This window comes from Caenorhabditis elegans, chromosome IV (assembly GCF_000002985.6).
Source record: "Caenorhabditis elegans chromosome IV".
NCBI classification, from domain to species: Eukaryota; Metazoa; Nematoda; class Chromadorea; order Rhabditida; family Rhabditidae; genus Caenorhabditis; species Caenorhabditis elegans.
Window position 1 is genome coordinate 16,270,183 of NC_003282.8, and position 15,292 is coordinate 16,285,474.

The following is a 15,292-nucleotide window of genomic DNA, read 5'->3' on the forward strand; positions in this document are numbered from 1 at the left end:
AATTGCAACCATTGAATAATAGAAATTATGTTTCTCCTCGATTTTTCAACAGTTACTTGAAAAAATTAATCAACTTTGTATCATTGCAAAATAAGTTCATTAGGTTAAGGAAAATGTAAAAGCAAAATCCATTGTTACTTACTTTTTATTTCATTTTTCTATGTTTATTGAGCACCAACAAAAATATGGCCAATTTCATTTTTCTCGTTTTCCGATGATGAACTTATTATTAATCAAAATTGGAATGATGTTTTATCAGAAACTTGAAACAGATTAGTTTTTGTTATGTATTGCTGTAGAATTGAGTTTTAGAGAATATAAAACCGCGATTACAATAAAAAATTTGAACACATTTTTGAAACGACAAAATTTTATACTGTTTCACGTTGTCAATTTGAGAACTGTTTTCGAACGAAATTTGATAATTCCGGAAAAAAACGAATTCGATTTAACAAAATTAGAACTTTTCCGTTGTTTTAGCATCAAAATACACTAAAAACTCACGAAAAAGTTTTACAATAAGTTTTTCTTTCAACAAAAACATACTATTAAAATTTTTAATTTTGGAACTCATGAAAAAGCATTGAAAAACGTGTTTTCACTGTTTCGTGTCTCAACATTTTCTATTCAAAAAGTTTCGTTTTATTGCCAACACTGGAATGAATAGAATTAAATCCAATAATCCAATCGCTCGACATTTTGAAACCAATTTTTATGTTTGAAAATAGCGAGTTTTTTGGTTTAAAAAAGCGGCTTTGTAACTTTCTCTATATTTTTCCTTGATTTTAAAAGATAAGAAGTAGTATTATAGCACAAAAATCCAAGAATTTATCATCCAATTGAAATGGTAAAAATTAATTTTTTTGTGACTAAAATTGTTCTTATTCTTTAGTGTCTTTTTAACAAAAATTATATTATTTCTCATCCAGGAAACAGTAAAAATATTTTTTTTCTAATTTTGAATTCCTTACCAGGAAAAAAAGTTGTCTACAATTCTGCCAATTTTTCAGAAGAAATCTTTATTTTCAATATTAACCGCTTTTTTAAAGCCACTATTTGAGTCAAATTTAATTTTCAGCACTTCCAGCTTCAATGCGGTACAAATTGGGCTCACTGAGCACTGTCCTTCTAGTAACTTTAATTTGTTTCACATTATTATACTATTTTACTTTTACTGGAAAAGGTGACTCATTTTTTACCAACATTTTTTGCACTCACTAAATAATCTCCAGAATACCGACTCAAATCCCAGGAGGATGAATATTTATTAGAATCTCTCAAGTTCAATAGGATAAACGCATTGAAAATCGCTAAAAAGAACCGAGAGGCACTGATTAAATCTTCGAATTCTCTGAATTATACGGATTTTTTCGAAAAAGTGAAAGTTGAAGCTCATTGTGAGCATAAAATGAGAATTGGAGGTGATGGAGATGGTGGGAAGAGTGTTTGTAATCCGAAAATGGTAAAGGATGATTGTAAGTAAGTTTTTTTTAGAAATATTTGAGGGGGAAAATTGAAATTTTGTGGACTTTTTTGTCAGCTGGCATTAAAAATTTAAAAAATGTTTGGTTAATTAGGCTATTCAATTAAAAATAAAAAAATTTTCTGGGAAAAATAGTGATTATTAGAAAATAAAATATTTAAATGGAACCAAAAATGATATATCTCCTCAGTGTAAAACTCAGATGACTTTTTATATGAATTTACTGTTTCAACGTCTTGTTCAACTTGACTCTTTTTTTTGAGTTGTTCAGTGTGTCAGGGGAAATAGAACAATTTCAAAAATTATTTAAAATTAGAAGAGACATCAACGTGTTTTTCAAAATGTCAAAGTGGGGTTTTTCCAAATTTAAATTTATTTCTGAAAGTTCAATATCATTAGTTTTGTGATAAAATTGCCAAATATAAAATATTTTAGAGTGTCGTTGGCTCTAAAACTTGCTTTTTATCTCCATGACCAGGAAAGTTACATTTTAAGAGACAATCTTAACAAATCTTTCAGACTACTATCCTTGGGTCTTCATGACCAAATTGAATATGACCTGCATATTTATGACGTCACTGGGAGAAAATGCAAACTTATCGGTGCAGATATTGTAAGCTCTTTTTTCATTCAAATTTCTCACTTTTTCACACAATTCAGGATCCACAAAACGCTACAACAAGAGCACTCTATGAAAAAATGAATGGAAAATTGTTTGTTGGACAAATCCCAATACCGCTGTCAATTCCGTCAATTCTCCGAAAAAGTGGAGCAAGTGAAGTGGAGCTATTGAAAATTGATATAGAAGGAGGAGAATTTATTGGGTTGGAGCCATTGATCAGGGATTTTTATGTTTGTCAGGTTAGTTTGATTTCCATTCTAGTTGCAATCTTATTTGGTTACTTTTGACAAAAATATTGAATTTATTCCCAGCAATTATTATTTTCTCAATTACGTGAAACATTGATTTTTTTTTCATTTTGTTCAACAAAGAAAATACACAATAAGTGGTTTCTAACAGCAAAAACGTTTCTTTCTGTTCTTAGTTAATAGGGAACTTGAAACACTTCAAATTTTGAATTTAACTGTTTCAAATTCTTAGACTAAAAAAATAATTTTACATGGGTTTCCATAACATAGATATCCATATCACTTTTCCAAAACTTTGACTGAGAGTTATCTTTTCATTTTGAAACAGTAAAAACTCATAGTCATTACATTTTCGATTAATCTGAAATTCCAATCCATTTTCTTCCAGATACTCATTGAAATCCACGGATTTCCTACAATCCATCTTGCCTTGCTCAAAATCATGTCAAAGTTTGATTGCAATTTCATTTTTTTCAAAATGTAGATCAAAATTGTTCCAGATACGGATTTCGTATTTTCAACGTGGAACCCAATCCGCAGTGCTATTTCTGTTGTGAATATAGTTTGATCAACGAGTTTTGTATGACTCAATATGGAGTTTTCCCGCTCGCCATTGTTATTCCGCAAATGTAATAAATTTTTTGAAATTGTTTGTGGTTCTTTTTGTTCCAACATGGAAATTCAAAAAAATGAAATCCAAAAAGCTAAAAGCAATTTTATTTAAAAATGGGCGGAGCTAAATTTGATATGTTTTACCAATTTTTCAGCTAAATCATCTTCAAAAATTTTAATACAGATCTAATTACTTTCATGTATTTTTTTCTGAGAGTTTCAGAGAGTCTCCGTTGCTAAAAATTCTGAATTGAACCCCAATTCAGTCATTCATTCAATTTTAAGGACGACTGGTAGGTGCACTTTTCCTTTTTATACTAAGTTTATTTTTTCGACTTTTTTGGTATTTGGTCAGAAACATGAGTTTTTAAAAAGTTATAATATTATTCCAATGTACGTACCATAGGGTAATAGAACTTTAATTTGAAGAATGCAGTTTCGAAGAATGTACTCAAGTATTCATATGACTATAGTGAAACTGTGCAAAATTGTTTTTTACTAACATAGTTTTAATCTTGCATGCTCACGCTGAATGATCTGTGAATTAACTAGTATTGCATCATTAAATAATGTAAACCCACTGAAACAGTAATAAAACTTTATCTCAGCGTTTTTTGTTCCCACACAGATAAAGTGTTTCCACAAAAACCTCGCTGAATGGGAGAATTTTAAGTTTTTAACTGTTCCAAAAATAAATTTTTAGGTTCAGTTTCAACTTCTACCCGAGATATGCGATGAACGGCGTTCGGACACACAAAGAAAGAACATAACAAACCTATGACATTTGCTCGCAGAATCCCGATAATGAAAGTTAATATTCCAGCTCTACAGAACAACGAGATTTTAATAGCCAAGGAAAAAATAGTATTTTTTAATGTTTCAACTAATTCGTAAGTTTTAACAAAAAATTGCAGCTCCGGTTATCAGGTTCTGTGGAAAAAATGTTTTCTGACTTCGGGCAAGGAGTATCAATTGTAAAAACGAGCTCAATTAACTAGTAAGTTTCTGAAAAAGTTAACTTTTATTGTGCAAATACCGCACATAGTAAGCCAAAAGCATTTTAACATTTTCAAAAAAACTGATTTAAAGTGTGTACGATCAGTCTGTCAAAAAAAGTTAATTTTAAAGTTTCCAGAAACAGTTCTTTGTGATAAAAAAAATAAGTTTGAATTGCGCAAATACCGTACAAAGTTGATCAAAAACTCGGAAAATAAAATAATTAATCAATACTGTTACAGTTTGACTGTTCAAAATAACATACTGAAACAGTAGAATTTTTTTTTCGAATAAATCGACTTTTATTTTCTTTGCAGCACTGTTACCGCAAGAGACAAAATTCAAAGAATGTGTTGCTTGTCTTGCCCTTCTAACCATTTTAGCCCTAACATTTTAACATTTAAACGGTTAACGGTTAACGGTTAACGGAACATTTAACGGAAAAAATTACAGTTTCAAATGCATTTTGAATAATTATTGAGATAAACTCTTTTTCACTGTGTTCACTTTTTGTACTATAACGACTTTCATATTCATTTTGTGGCAATTTTGCATTTAGACTATTGTTAAAGAAAGTATGAATGCCTATGGAACATTGAAAGAAAAATAAAAGTTAGAAAAAGAAATTCAGAGTCTGAAAAACAATTAAACATGAAATTATTCGAAACAATTTTTTCATGTTTCAGTATGTCATTTTAAACAGTCAAACTGTGATAGTATCAATTAATGGCTCAAAGAAATTTTAACAAATTATATCGAATTTCCACCTGAAATTTTTGAAACTTCTGTGAAAATTTTAATTTTCCTAACATTAAAAACGATGACACATAATGAACGGGACTGTTATGCTCCTATTTTCGCTAAACAACTATCAGAATATTAGTCATTATATAACAATTAATGAGAAACATGAAACTGATAAAAGTTTTCATATTTCAAAAAATTATTTTTGGATCTCAAAAACTCTACATTTTGAAATTGAGTAGTTGTAAATTTGCAAAATGTTGTTATGCTTGCTAATGCGGTTCTATAGAAAATATATACATCATTCCACGTTGGAGTTTTTTCAAGCAATAGTGCTTTTTTTTTAGAACTTCTTTACATTTTTAGCGAAAAGCTGTATTAAAATTTGTACAGTCGCCAAAAAAATCTGTAAAAAAAAAAATTTTTAAATTCCTAGAAATTTAATTTTTCAGTTAAAGACGCTCAAATTTACAAAAAATTAGGAAGTGTCCAGAATATATTACAAGACCCGACATATTCTAAAAATTAACGCTTCAAATTTAATATAACTATTTTAATGTTTTTCTAACGTTTTCATGACAATTTCATGATGTTTGAAGTAATAGTTCAATAAAATATTTATAGCAAATTTAAAAATTTTTACTGTTTCCATTCTCTCATTTCATTAAAAAAAATTATTAAAAAATCAGTATCTCGAACCAAGACACCAAGACCCAAGACACCGTTAAAATAGTTAAATTGAATTAGAAAAACAGTTTAAATTTGCTTTTTTTATTTAAAAAAACTGTTTCTAGGAATTTTAAAATTGATTTTTTGTCAAACTGGGACTGATCATACAAATTTGGAAACCGTTTTTTTTGCTGAAAATGAAAATGTAAAAAATTTAACTTTTTCAGTTATAATATTGTTTCAAAAATGTACTATTACTATTAATACATTTTTTGTTTCTTTAAAACCACATTTGTAAACATAACAAAGTTTTGCAAAATTACAATGACCTTATTTTCAATGATTCAGCACTTTTTAAGGTGGAATCGATCTACTTTGTGAGCTAGACTAATTAATACAACTACAGTTTTAAAATAACATAATGAAACAGTAGAAACTTTTTTGAATAATTCAAATTTTTAATTGCTTTGCAGCACTGTTAATGTAAAAGACAAAATTCAAAGAACTTGTTGCTTGTTTTTTTTTAAATTTTAACCCTAAACCCTTCAACCAAAAAATTACTGTTTCAGATGCATTCTGAATAAGTAAATATTAAAAAAATTCTGCTCCAGTGTGCACAAAATATGGTGCTTATAATGTAGAAAAAAAATTTTAGTGCGTATATTGTTTCAAATATGCACTAATCCTTCAAAAAAAAAACTCAAACGTGGAATTATGTACCCATTTTTTATAAAACCACATTTGTGCGCCTGTTTTTTTCAAAATCGATCAAATTGTTTCAAATTAGTTCTCAAAATGTGAAGTTTTTGAGATCTAAAAATAATTTTTGAGATGAAAATTTTTACCAGTTTTATGTTTTTCATTAATATGATTAATGATTTGAAGGTTACTTAACCATTTCCAACTATAGTTTTCATTTTAATACAAAAACTAAACTTAGATTGATTTTTTAAAATTTTCGAAACACTGTGTGTTCCAAATATATGTATAATTACAAATTTGAAAACAAAAAAGTCAAAATTTATTTTTTAAAAATATTTCAGATTCAAAGCCTTTATAAAATTTTGAGACAGATGGGTAGAACACAGATAGGAAAAGAATTTTATTACTTTGTAAAATAATAGAAAATGACAAACGATAATTGCCAAAAATATGGAAAAATAGAGGAAATATTGAGCATTAGGGAATTTAAAAATTAATATAAGATAACAGGATTAAAAAATTCATTGAAGAAGAGCTGAGCAATGCCAATTTGGCAATAAACTTGTTGAGTCCAGAGCAAATGCACGAAAAACGTCCGATTGAACATTCAGGTCAATGGTAATATTTTCCATTTTATTTGATTGATTTGAAGAAGTTGAGTTCATAGATCTGTGGATGAACTGACACCTGATTCCGTACTTGCAATGCCCAGTTGTTGAGAAGTTATTGCAAAGTACTGTTTTATAGTTACGGTGGTTTCTTTTGGTCTGTGGGAAGCGGAGCTCATGTACACTGTGAGCAAATTTACATTTTTCACCATAAGCACATTTTTGGCCTCTTCTGTGAAAACCACAAAGGGATGTCTTGAATGCTTCTTCTTTCTTTTTCAAACTCTTCATTTCTTGGTGAAGCTCATCTGGAATTGTGCAGGGATCTCGGTTGGCCAATGATTGATTAGAAAACAATTTTTGTTCAGTTTCATTTTGATTCACAAAAAGTGAGAATTGGGCTTCTTCATAAGATCCTGATGAAGATGGTGGAGAAAGCAATGGAGGGGTAGTTCCAGCTGGGAAAGCACATTTCAGAAGGAAACTGGAGAGAGAGTTTTCTTGGTTGCTTGCTTCAACAGACATTGTAGAAGTTTTGGGTAGTTTCTGGAAAAAAATAATGAAAAACGATATCAAGAGAAGAATTTGGTAGAACGATTAAAAAGAAGTAAAAATTAGTGAAAAAGTGGAAAGTCAAAGATTAAAATGGTTTCGTCTAACTGGATCCTAGCAGAGTTTCAGAAAGATATTTAAAAAAAACAAAAAAATTACTGCTTCAAACATGTATTATATGAAACATAGTGGTCATAGTGTATTGAATAATATTTTCTGTCTAATACAAAACATAGAAATAACATTTTAGAAAACAACAGTTATTAAAAAATTAAAGTAGCAAAAAAGGATCAACCACTCATGATGAGAGTAAAATGTGTGAATGACATATTTGGCAGTCTATCTTCCGGAAAAAGAATGAACGCTGCAACAGCATCTAATCGATAGCAAGCTCCGCCCATTTACAGGCCACACTCTCTGTGAAAAGGAGACGATATGTACCAGTAAATGGGCGGAGCCTAACCTAGCTATCGATTGGATAAAGTTTCAGCGTTCAAGAGGTTGCCTGATGACAGGATGACAATTGTGTCATTCATGCAAACAACTGTCATCCTGGGCGGTCGTTTTCTCATTTTTTCGCTAAAATATTGTTTTTTTTTGTATATTTTTCATTTTTGCCCGACTTGTAACGGTATCTAAAACTTTTCTTTGTTGCACTGTATATTTTGTATGTCTATTGAAATCTCTACTTTGAATGCTATTTTGCCTTATTAAGGATCAATTAAAAATTGAGTTAGAAGTTTTTTCTGAGATTTTTGTTAACTAAAACAGTTTAACTTTCAGAAACCCCTCAAAATGTCTAATCCACTTGCCGTTGACGTCCCAACTTTTACCAAATTGCACAATGTTGCTCAGTGGCTCTCTCAGCAGCCACCTTCTCCAAGACTGTTTGATCAGAAAGAAAATGGCTTCTCGCAGAATTTTCAACCATTCTTGAAGACAGTAAACTCATGCACAATTCCTGACGATCTCCACGAAGAAATGATGCGATTGAAAAGAAAAGAAAATGCATTCAAAACTGCTCTTTGCAAGACGTTTCAGCTCACACGAGCATGCTCATACGGGGAGCAGTGCAAATTTGCTCACAGTGTCGAGGAGCTGCAGCTGAAACAGAAGGTAAACTTTGAGCTCAATGAAGTTTTAATTTAAGTGTTAAATTTTTCAGAACCGTGGAGTCAACCACCCAAAGTATAAGACAGTTCTCTGTGACAATTTCTCTAGAACTGGACACTGCAAATATGGGACAAAATGTCAGTTTATTCACAGAGCTGTTGAGCCAACTCCAGCTCAAAATCCACTGATGCCCCAGTTTTCTTCATGGTTTGCTCCTTCATCGGGTCTTTCTCGGGAGTTTCTTGACAATTTTGGAGCATCTGCATCCAGCTCTAGCACTGACTTCTCTTAACTTTATTCTTTCATAATTTGTTTTATTCCTAATAACTTTTAATTATTGTTAATTTTCTATAATTACCATTATGTTTCTAAATTAATTTTTATCTGGAAATTTCTGGGGTTTTTGTCGAATCCACATTTATTTTTGACACTTTTCAAATTTTTCTATTCTGAATCATTTTTGAATAAAATTTATATTTTTCTTCGCAAAATAGTATTTGTCATGAAATAATTTTCCAATTTATTTATTACGGGAGTTACTTTTTTTTTAATTTGGAAAAAAACGGCACTGTTTCATCTAGTTTTTAAATTTGAACGTTTTTTTATTATTATTACTATACGATGTTCTCTTAAAAACAAAAATTTCTATCAAAATTTAAGTTAAAGTTAGAATTGAAATTTGACTCATTTTCTCATTCACATGGCACCAGAATGTCAATGCTGTGACGTCTCAGTGTTTTTTCCAGAATTTTATTTAAATGCAAACCTATGCGAACCCTGTGGCACTCAGTTGTCCTAAACAAAAAAGTGAAAAAAATCTAATTTTTCATGATTTCAAATTGTATATTTATAAAAAATACATATTTTTAAAGTTTAATCTTCGTATTGAGAACGTCTTAGTTGTAAATATGTACATTCAAAAACTACATGAAACTGTAAAGTTTTTTTTTGATAAAGTACATTTTTTTCTAAAAAAAAAACAATTTCTATTTAAAAACTGAAGAATTATCAATTTCACTGATCATTTAGCAATACAGCACACTGAACAATTTGTTTATAGCATAACACTCTGGATATTCATTTTTAATTTAAAAAATTAAAATTATTTGAATTGGTATCCGCAGGCAACTCCGATCGCTACGTCGTACGATGTACAGTTAACCATATTCAGTTTTAGATCACTGATAGAGCTTATGACTGCCAGACAATCCTGCTGGCTGAAATCACTGAGAATTGTTAAGAATTTGAGTTAAAACCTTACTTATTAACATATCCTGGATCCCAAAGAAACCCCGGTTTTAGCAGCTCAGTATCAATGGTATAGCCGTCGCTCCAGACAAAATTCTGCAAAAAAAAAAACGTAATTTTTTTTAATTTTTCAAAATTTGACTTACTTGACACGTTTTATTGGTGTTAGAGCTACAGTCTCGCATTCCATTCAGCCAAATTCCATCCCATTGTCCGGTTTGCAGAGGAGCTACTATGAATTCTGAAACATTACTTTTTAAAAAAATTTGAAAAATATTATTTCTGATTCCACAAAAAAGTCTACCTGTCAACCAATAAACTTCGCTACGGGTTGCAAGCCCTGTCATAATGGCACCATTATCTACACAAGTTTGCAGAGCAACCGTACGATTCGTTCCAAGTTTCAGTTCGAAAAATTTGAGACAGACAAAAATTGAGTCGGGTCTACTGAACAGGGTCCAGCCGGCTTTACATAACCGTGTGGTCCAGCCATTGCCAGATTTCCATGTTTGGTTTCCAGGACGCTTAATATCGGTTTCAAATGGGAAAGCTGGGCAAGTATTGTTTGGTAGATCAGCCTGTAATTGGTTCAAAAAAAACAAATCAATTTCAAACAATTTTGAAAATTCAAAAAAAAACTCTACCTTCACAGCTAAATATTGACCAACATCTCCCTCGTCGCTCTCAATTTCCCGAATCTCATCAAAGCTACTGAAACCGAATAAGTTACAGTACCCACTACTGTTCCAGAACGCCAGAATAAATGTGGATTCCTCGAAACAGTTTTGTACGCAAGAGTCTAGATCCGTAACAGTTATAGATATAGCTTCTTTGTTGAATTTTACGATTTTTCCATAAAATAACAACATTTTCTCAATTGGCATAGCCAATTTGATGAGAAAAGCGATTTTCAGGAAGAAAACCAGTAGACGCATGTTTCTGCAAAACAAAAAGAGGAAATTCGCCAAAAATTCCTTTTGCCTGGTTACCAAAAAATGAGACGTGGCACTTGACACATACAAGTTTTTCATTTGAAATGTAGTCAATATTTTTCCAAACTTGATGGAAAAGCTATACAAGTTTGGGGAAAGTTTGAAGCATACAAAAATAATTCTGTTTCACAATATTGATAAGTTTACAAGCACTTTCGACCAGCTTTAATTGTTTTCAGAAGCACAATTTTTGCATTAAAATCTTGGTGTCCACTTGTTTCGGATTCCATAACACTTCGAATGGGCCCATTTTTGACATTTTGTGCACAGACAGGTGCCGTTTTTGCTTGCCATACGAATTAGGGAAAAACCGAGATTTTTCCAATTTTCAAAAAATCATATAAAGTTTAGAAAATTTTTTTGAGTTTTTTAAACATGATATTCGATCATTGTGGTACCATAGGCGTGTTTTGAAGCAATGTCCCCATTGACGCTACTCCACCTTTAAATCAGATTTAAAAAAATCAGTGTTTCAAAACTTTTATATAATTCTTCAAAACTAAATTTCGTAATTTCCTTAGACTGCGTGTTTCACACAAAAATCAACCAACTCACTGAAATATGTTCCATTAGGGATTCGAACTGGTTTTGATGTGGCAGTTAATCGCTAGATTCTTGATTTTTGAGACCTGATTTTTGAGAAAGAGCAAACGTTTGGGAGGTACTTTCAATTAACTTTTATCAGGAATATTGAATGGTAAATACAAATATGATCAACTACGGAATGAATAGGCGTGGCCTAGAGCGGTTATTGGTTAATGTTTATTTGTGTAAAATATTCAATTATTCATATGAAATAAAATAAAAAGTGAAATAAACATGAAGAAACAATGCAAGTGAAATTAAACGAAACTAAAATTTTGACACAAGTTTAACACTTGAAACAGTGAAATTTTTAAAAATGACAGCAGAATTTATGCTTAAAAAACTTTTTAGTTTTTTAAAGATAGTTACTTTATCCTAAATGAGTTTTGATGGGTAGGCGCAAGGTAGGTAGGCACTGTTAAGCTTTTGAACGAGACATGATAATAATTCTCATGTCACATAATTTTCTTTCAACAAATATCACAAACTCAAAATCAGTGAAAAATCAATATTTTTTAGCATCTCCTTTCACGAATTTCGTACTTTCCTTTCATAGATTAAAAAAAATTTTCTTCGGTTTCATCTTGTTCACAAAAATCAGTTTCAAATCCCTTAGTTTACTGATGAAAATGCAAAACCAAACTACGAAGGCACTTTTTCACAAATAGAGTATTAAGTTCTATAAAAGATTAGCGCAATGAATCTTATTTTGGCACCTCATGTCCTATGAATGTTTAATACTTTTATGTCCACTACTTTCATGTTACCCATTATTCATCTCCCTGACACCCGCACATTCATGTACCAACTAATCAGCTTTTCAGATGATAATTCATTTTCTGTATGTTTATTATCAATCTCTCTATGATGTTTGGGCCTTAACTTATGTACGAGTTTTACTATTATAATTAAGTACGCGAAATTCATCGACGATGAGGTGTGGGCGGAGGTATTGTCATTCAAATGGAAAATTTATAGAGAAGTTTGATATCATCAGAACACTTTCCATTTTTCAAATTATTAAAGGTTTGAAACAGTTGATTTTTTTATGTTTGAACACAAAAGTATGTTGTAGCACAGTGGTTGCACTTAATTTATTTCAAGTTCTTATAGAAGAAATCTTCTCCTACATTACCAAATTTGGGAAGGGAACCGGAATATCGGTGGAAACTACTATAAATCCCAAGTACAGAGGAGCCGGTGACTAACTCATTATCACCGCTGACTTTTCTTCTGAAACTGAAAAAGCTGAAACTGTTAAAAGACAAAAAACTTTTCAAGACAAATGTATGAAACCTCAAAAATAATATTTTTGCATTTCTATGCAAAACTCTTCTTGAAACTTTAATATTCTGAACCTCAAAATTTAAAAAATTTGTCACTTATGTGGGATGCTGCAATGAATATTTGTATTTTAAAAATACTTATGAAAAGATTATGTTTTATTCACGTTAATTTGAGCACCTAATAGGCAAACAAATATCAAAATTATGTTTGCTGATGTATTTTCACAAAATACTGTTTCATTGGGTTTATAACAAATTCATGTTAAAAATGTACCTCATTTAAAGGTTTCTGAGACTTGATTTTTTTATATGCATGAATTTTGTTAAATATTTCAAAAATCTGAACGTTCCTTTATCTGAAAAAATTTGAAACTGTTAGGGGAAGTTCGTGCAGACTTGGCTGGAGCAAAAATATAGAGAAACTTACTAACATAATTTTTATAATTGGTTTTTAAAACAACTGTGTAGAACAGTAGAATTAATTTTTTGGTTAAAAAACCATCAAAATCAAATTTTTATGATTTTCGTGAAAACTGTTTTAATTTTAACAGAGTACAGTCTTGATTTAAATTGTTGTCTGATAAAATGCGAAATGTTTTTTTTCATTATTTCCTCATCCAAATGCTCTAGACATTTTTTTTAAATAAAATTTTACAGTTTCAAAACTTTCACAAATCTTCATCAGTACTCACTCGATAATTTTTTTTATCCGCTTATACGCTTTTTACGCAACCAGATTTATCCAGATTTTAGATATCCAGAACCAGATTTTTACAGATGAATATAATACAAAATTTTACAAACTTCAAATTGTTTTTTCTCTCTTAAAATAATCAAATTAATTTTTTCCCGAGCAGAACTAAAAGTTTAATTATTAATGAAAACAAATGGGGGGGGGGGGGTTTCATTTCCTGAAACTTATTGAGATTTAAGAGAAAAAACTTACATAAGGGGAAATTTTCAAAAAAAAAAGTTCAATTGTTCCAGTGGGATAGTTTTTAGTTTTCGAACTTTATTTTTCGGTATCTGTAAATCAAATAAACAAGTATCAACTAGTGTCCCAAACAGTTTGTTGTTTCTAAAAACTAGGTGAAACTGCACAAAATTGACTCACAACTTATTTTTGCCGAAACGCTTTTTAAATTTAATGAAAATGTGCATTTCAGGTTCACTACATTACTAATTTTTTAGATTTTATAACGAGAGATTAAAAAAAAACTTTTTGAGTATAACAAAGCAATAAAAAAAATTCGACTACACCATCTTAGGAATTTTTCATTAATATTTAATTTATTGTGACTATTTATTAAAACAAAGCAAAACAGTTAAGTTTGTTATACAACACTAATTTTTACAAGACTTAGTTAATTTAATTTTGAGACTAAATTTGAACAGAAGAATTGAAGTTTTTTAATTCAATTGTTAAACTTCGATTTTAAGGATTTGGAGCAGAACTTGCATATATGCGCCGATTTGCGTGCCTGCCTAACTTTTGCCCAATAACATCAGAATTGTGGAAAAACTTATGAAAATAATTTGAAACAGGAAAAAAAGTAGCAAGTGTTTTCAATTTTGTCTAATAGTATTTAAGCATCGATATTAACACTGGAAACAAAAAAATGTTTTTCAAATTAGGCAACACCCACTTAATGGTAATATTTACAAAATAATTATGGAACATCTCTCTGATTCCGCACTGTGCAGAATTAGTGTGCGAAATTTAAAGTGAACATGGTCTAACAAGTAAGTTTGCTTTTTTTACCCTGGCAAGAGGCGGAACCCGGAAGATGTCGGTCCGAAAATCACTTTTCACAAACTTTTTTTACGAAAAAACTCGAGGTGCACTTTTATCAAGATTTCTACAGAATTCACAGCTCCAAATGCTTGATTCGTTGTACTGAATGCACAATTGCATTAATTATCTTCCTGCTAAATGTTTGTTTTGGTACATTTCATATAGTGTGAGAGTTTTTCAATTGAATAGCAAAGCCCAGATAGTTTTCAAGGTTATTCAAGTTTTAATTTATAACTTAAAAATCGATGTCAATTTACAGTCACATTTCGCAAAAAAAGGGGAAAAAATAATTTAAGATCCTTCCCAGTGTTTCATTATTATGGCAAATGTAAAACAATATTTACAATTTTAGAACAAATCATCGCGATAAATTCCTGGTTTTTCGTTTTTGAGTGTTTTCTTGAATTTAGTTAATTGGTATTAATTGGTTGGTATTTTTACAGAGTATGTCACATTAAAAACACCAAACAGTTTTCAGAAATAAAAAAAATTCGAAACAGTAATTTTTTTATAAAATTAGGTTACAATTGTTGAAATTCTCCCAAACTGTGAGTGTGTGTGAGATCTCATCAAAATTAATATCTTCCATTCGTTCCTTTCCCGGAAAAAACATTTGCCAAAAGTGAAGATGAGCTTCCATTATAATTTCAATTTTGAAGTTTTCAAAGTTTAACTAAATAATCATTGGCCTATTAAAAACCTAAATTCGATTGATCAATGTCGTGTGCACTACTAACTTGCACTTAAAAATTTCATGTATCATTTTGTTAATATCTGTTGACAAATTTCAAGAGACAGCGTTCTCAGGTTTTTTCACTGTACAAGCTATTATACTTTGATTGGCATATTCTGGTATTTTTAACTATGCTAAAGAGTTTTATGAAATAAAAAAGAATGACTTCATATGATTTTCCCATACTTTTGAATTTTTGAATAAATCAGCTTTTATATATTTTTATCAATTAAAAAAAAATACTTCCGTACAAGCTATCATACTTTGATTGGCATATTCTGGTATTTTTGACTATGCTTAAGAG

At 30.2% G+C, this 15,292-nt stretch overlaps 4 protein-coding genes, 52 non-coding genes and 1 pseudogene across 58 annotated transcripts; 28 read left to right on the forward strand and 29 right to left on the reverse strand.

Annotated features, from left to right (window-relative positions):
• Positions 1-2: 2 nt before the first annotated feature.
• Positions 3-23, forward strand: 21ur-7447. The gene has a single exon (NR_066169.1).
• A 182-nt stretch (positions 24-205) lies between these two features.
• Positions 206-226, reverse strand: 21ur-2608. The gene has a single exon (NR_066170.1).
• On the reverse strand, positions 209-229 carry 21ur-15468. The gene has a single exon (NR_066171.1).
• Positions 230-422: 193 nt separating this feature from the next.
• Positions 423-443, forward strand: 21ur-1533. Its single transcript, NR_066172.1, has one exon.
• Positions 426-446, forward strand: 21ur-14369. Its single transcript, NR_066173.1, has one exon.
• Positions 447-870: 424 nt separating this feature from the next.
• Positions 871-891, reverse strand: 21ur-12545. The gene has a single exon (NR_066174.1).
• Positions 892-1,072: 181 nt separating this feature from the next.
• On the forward strand, positions 1,073-3,005 carry F38C2.4 (Methyltransferase FkbM domain-containing protein). Of its 2 annotated transcripts, none has more exons than NM_001268957.2 (6): positions 1,073-1,183; positions 1,233-1,479; positions 2,003-2,096; positions 2,144-2,344; positions 2,742-2,803; positions 2,854-3,005. In NM_001268957.2, exons 1-6 carry the CDS (start codon positions 1,093-1,095, stop codon positions 2,984-2,986), a joined length of 828 nt encoding a protein of 275 aa, NP_001255886.1. In that variant the 5' UTR covers positions 1,073-1,092; the 3' UTR covers positions 2,987-3,005. The 2 variants fall into 2 exon arrangements, 1 of the variants encoding a protein (NP_001255886.1); NR_131665.1 differs by having other exon boundaries at positions 1,093-1,183; positions 1,233-1,475; positions 2,854-2,986.
• 21ur-9736 lies at positions 1,206-1,226 on the forward strand. The gene has a single exon (NR_066175.1).
• On the forward strand, positions 1,755-1,775 carry 21ur-6360. Its single transcript, NR_066176.1, has one exon.
• Positions 2,380-2,400, reverse strand: 21ur-7390. The gene has a single exon (NR_066177.1).
• Positions 2,480-2,500, reverse strand: 21ur-15346. The gene has a single exon (NR_066178.1).
• Positions 2,483-2,503, reverse strand: 21ur-10326. The gene has a single exon (NR_066179.1).
• Positions 2,612-2,632, reverse strand: 21ur-3754. The gene has a single exon (NR_066180.1).
• Positions 3,006-3,379: 374 nt separating the features above from the next.
• Positions 3,380-3,400, reverse strand: 21ur-3278. The gene has a single exon (NR_066181.1).
• An 87-nt stretch (positions 3,401-3,487) lies between these two features.
• On the reverse strand, positions 3,488-3,508 carry 21ur-11666. The gene has a single exon (NR_066182.1).
• 21ur-478 lies at positions 3,489-3,509 on the reverse strand. Its single transcript, NR_066183.1, has one exon.
• Positions 3,510-3,885: 376 nt separating this feature from the next.
• Positions 3,886-3,906, forward strand: 21ur-6333. The gene has a single exon (NR_066184.1).
• Positions 3,907-4,167: 261 nt separating this feature from the next.
• 21ur-3765 lies at positions 4,168-4,188 on the reverse strand. The gene has a single exon (NR_066185.1).
• A 51-nt stretch (positions 4,189-4,239) lies between these two features.
• Positions 4,240-4,260, forward strand: 21ur-12590. The gene has a single exon (NR_066186.1).
• A 199-nt stretch (positions 4,261-4,459) lies between these two features.
• 21ur-9001 lies at positions 4,460-4,480 on the forward strand. The gene has a single exon (NR_066187.1).
• A 204-nt stretch (positions 4,481-4,684) lies between these two features.
• Positions 4,685-4,705, forward strand: 21ur-4994. The gene has a single exon (NR_066188.1).
• On the forward strand, positions 4,686-4,706 carry 21ur-11758. The gene has a single exon (NR_066189.1).
• Positions 4,689-4,709, forward strand: 21ur-11086. Its single transcript, NR_066190.1, has one exon.
• Positions 4,710-4,808: 99 nt separating this feature from the next.
• Positions 4,809-4,829, reverse strand: 21ur-14131. Its single transcript, NR_066191.1, has one exon.
• Positions 4,812-4,832, reverse strand: 21ur-4989. The gene has a single exon (NR_066192.1).
• Positions 4,833-5,394: 562 nt separating this feature from the next.
• Positions 5,395-5,415, forward strand: 21ur-2165. Its single transcript, NR_066193.1, has one exon.
• A 121-nt stretch (positions 5,416-5,536) lies between these two features.
• On the forward strand, positions 5,537-5,557 carry 21ur-9033. Its single transcript, NR_066194.1, has one exon.
• A 178-nt stretch (positions 5,558-5,735) lies between these two features.
• 21ur-7270 lies at positions 5,736-5,756 on the reverse strand. The gene has a single exon (NR_066195.1).
• A 224-nt stretch (positions 5,757-5,980) lies between these two features.
• 21ur-2033 lies at positions 5,981-6,001 on the forward strand. Its single transcript, NR_066196.1, has one exon.
• A 263-nt stretch (positions 6,002-6,264) lies between these two features.
• Positions 6,265-6,285, forward strand: 21ur-4036. Its single transcript, NR_066197.1, has one exon.
• A 178-nt stretch (positions 6,286-6,463) lies between these two features.
• 21ur-15332 lies at positions 6,464-6,484 on the forward strand. The gene has a single exon (NR_066198.1).
• Positions 6,485-6,597: 113 nt separating this feature from the next.
• On the reverse strand, positions 6,598-7,209 carry F38C2.7 (C3H1-type domain-containing protein; the record flags this gene model as incomplete). Its single annotated transcript, NM_070529.3, has 1 exon — positions 6,598-7,209. The coding sequence occupies one exon, from the start codon at positions 7,207-7,209 to the stop codon at positions 6,598-6,600; it is 612 nt and encodes a 203-aa protein (NP_502930.1).
• Positions 7,210-7,439: 230 nt separating this feature from the next.
• On the forward strand, positions 7,440-7,460 carry 21ur-6280. The gene has a single exon (NR_066199.1).
• A 342-nt stretch (positions 7,461-7,802) lies between these two features.
• 21ur-12382 lies at positions 7,803-7,823 on the reverse strand. Its single transcript, NR_066200.1, has one exon.
• Positions 7,824-8,019: 196 nt separating this feature from the next.
• On the forward strand, positions 8,020-8,828 carry ccch-2 (C3H1-type domain-containing protein). Its single transcript, NM_001392448.1, has 2 exons — positions 8,020-8,352; positions 8,402-8,828. Exons 1-2 carry the CDS (start codon positions 8,032-8,034, stop codon positions 8,639-8,641), a joined length of 561 nt encoding a protein of 186 aa, NP_001379227.1. The 5' UTR covers positions 8,020-8,031; the 3' UTR covers positions 8,642-8,828.
• Positions 8,829-8,964: 136 nt separating this feature from the next.
• On the forward strand, positions 8,965-8,985 carry 21ur-4307. Its single transcript, NR_066201.1, has one exon.
• Positions 8,986-9,219: 234 nt separating this feature from the next.
• 21ur-6753 lies at positions 9,220-9,240 on the reverse strand. Its single transcript, NR_066202.1, has one exon.
• A 211-nt stretch (positions 9,241-9,451) lies between these two features.
• Positions 9,452-10,532, reverse strand: clec-191 (CW domain-containing protein; the record flags this gene model as incomplete). The annotated part of the gene is made up of 5 exons (NM_070531.1): positions 9,452-9,566; positions 9,611-9,693; positions 9,744-9,838; positions 9,902-10,175; positions 10,242-10,532. The coding sequence occupies 5 exons, from the start codon at positions 10,530-10,532 to the stop codon at positions 9,452-9,454; spliced, it is 858 nt and encodes a 285-aa protein (NP_502932.1).
• Positions 9,781-9,801, reverse strand: 21ur-10096. Its single transcript, NR_066203.1, has one exon.
• 21ur-2056 lies at positions 10,315-10,335 on the reverse strand. The gene has a single exon (NR_066204.1).
• A 226-nt stretch (positions 10,533-10,758) lies between the features above and the next one.
• 21ur-12811 lies at positions 10,759-10,779 on the forward strand. Its single transcript, NR_066205.1, has one exon.
• Positions 10,780-11,101: 322 nt separating this feature from the next.
• 21ur-6272 lies at positions 11,102-11,122 on the forward strand. Its single transcript, NR_066206.1, has one exon.
• Positions 11,123-11,337: 215 nt separating this feature from the next.
• On the forward strand, positions 11,338-13,241 carry Y7A9C.10 (annotated as a pseudogene). Its single transcript has 5 exons — positions 11,338-11,397; positions 11,731-11,850; positions 12,088-12,123; positions 12,288-12,430; positions 13,118-13,241. Coding segments are annotated over exons 1-5 (483 nt in total).
• On the reverse strand, positions 11,411-11,431 carry 21ur-6968. Its single transcript, NR_066207.1, has one exon.
• Positions 11,796-11,816, forward strand: 21ur-3107. Its single transcript, NR_066208.1, has one exon.
• On the reverse strand, positions 12,144-12,164 carry 21ur-8171. Its single transcript, NR_066209.1, has one exon.
• Positions 12,739-12,759, forward strand: 21ur-8822. Its single transcript, NR_066210.1, has one exon.
• Positions 12,740-12,760, forward strand: 21ur-9622. Its single transcript, NR_066211.1, has one exon.
• 21ur-5442 lies at positions 12,866-12,886 on the reverse strand. Its single transcript, NR_066212.1, has one exon.
• 21ur-11491 lies at positions 12,870-12,890 on the reverse strand. The gene has a single exon (NR_066213.1).
• Positions 13,160-13,180, forward strand: 21ur-10839. Its single transcript, NR_066214.1, has one exon.
• A 250-nt stretch (positions 13,242-13,491) lies between the features above and the next one.
• Positions 13,492-13,512, reverse strand: 21ur-7489. Its single transcript, NR_066215.1, has one exon.
• A 205-nt stretch (positions 13,513-13,717) lies between these two features.
• 21ur-6656 lies at positions 13,718-13,738 on the reverse strand. The gene has a single exon (NR_066216.1).
• A 200-nt stretch (positions 13,739-13,938) lies between these two features.
• 21ur-4728 lies at positions 13,939-13,959 on the reverse strand. Its single transcript, NR_066217.1, has one exon.
• Positions 13,940-13,960, reverse strand: 21ur-14189. The gene has a single exon (NR_066218.1).
• Positions 13,961-14,688: 728 nt separating this feature from the next.
• On the reverse strand, positions 14,689-14,709 carry 21ur-6149. Its single transcript, NR_066219.1, has one exon.
• A 347-nt stretch (positions 14,710-15,056) lies between these two features.
• Positions 15,057-15,077, forward strand: 21ur-8384. The gene has a single exon (NR_066220.1).
• The last annotated feature ends 215 nt before the right edge of the window (positions 15,078-15,292 follow it).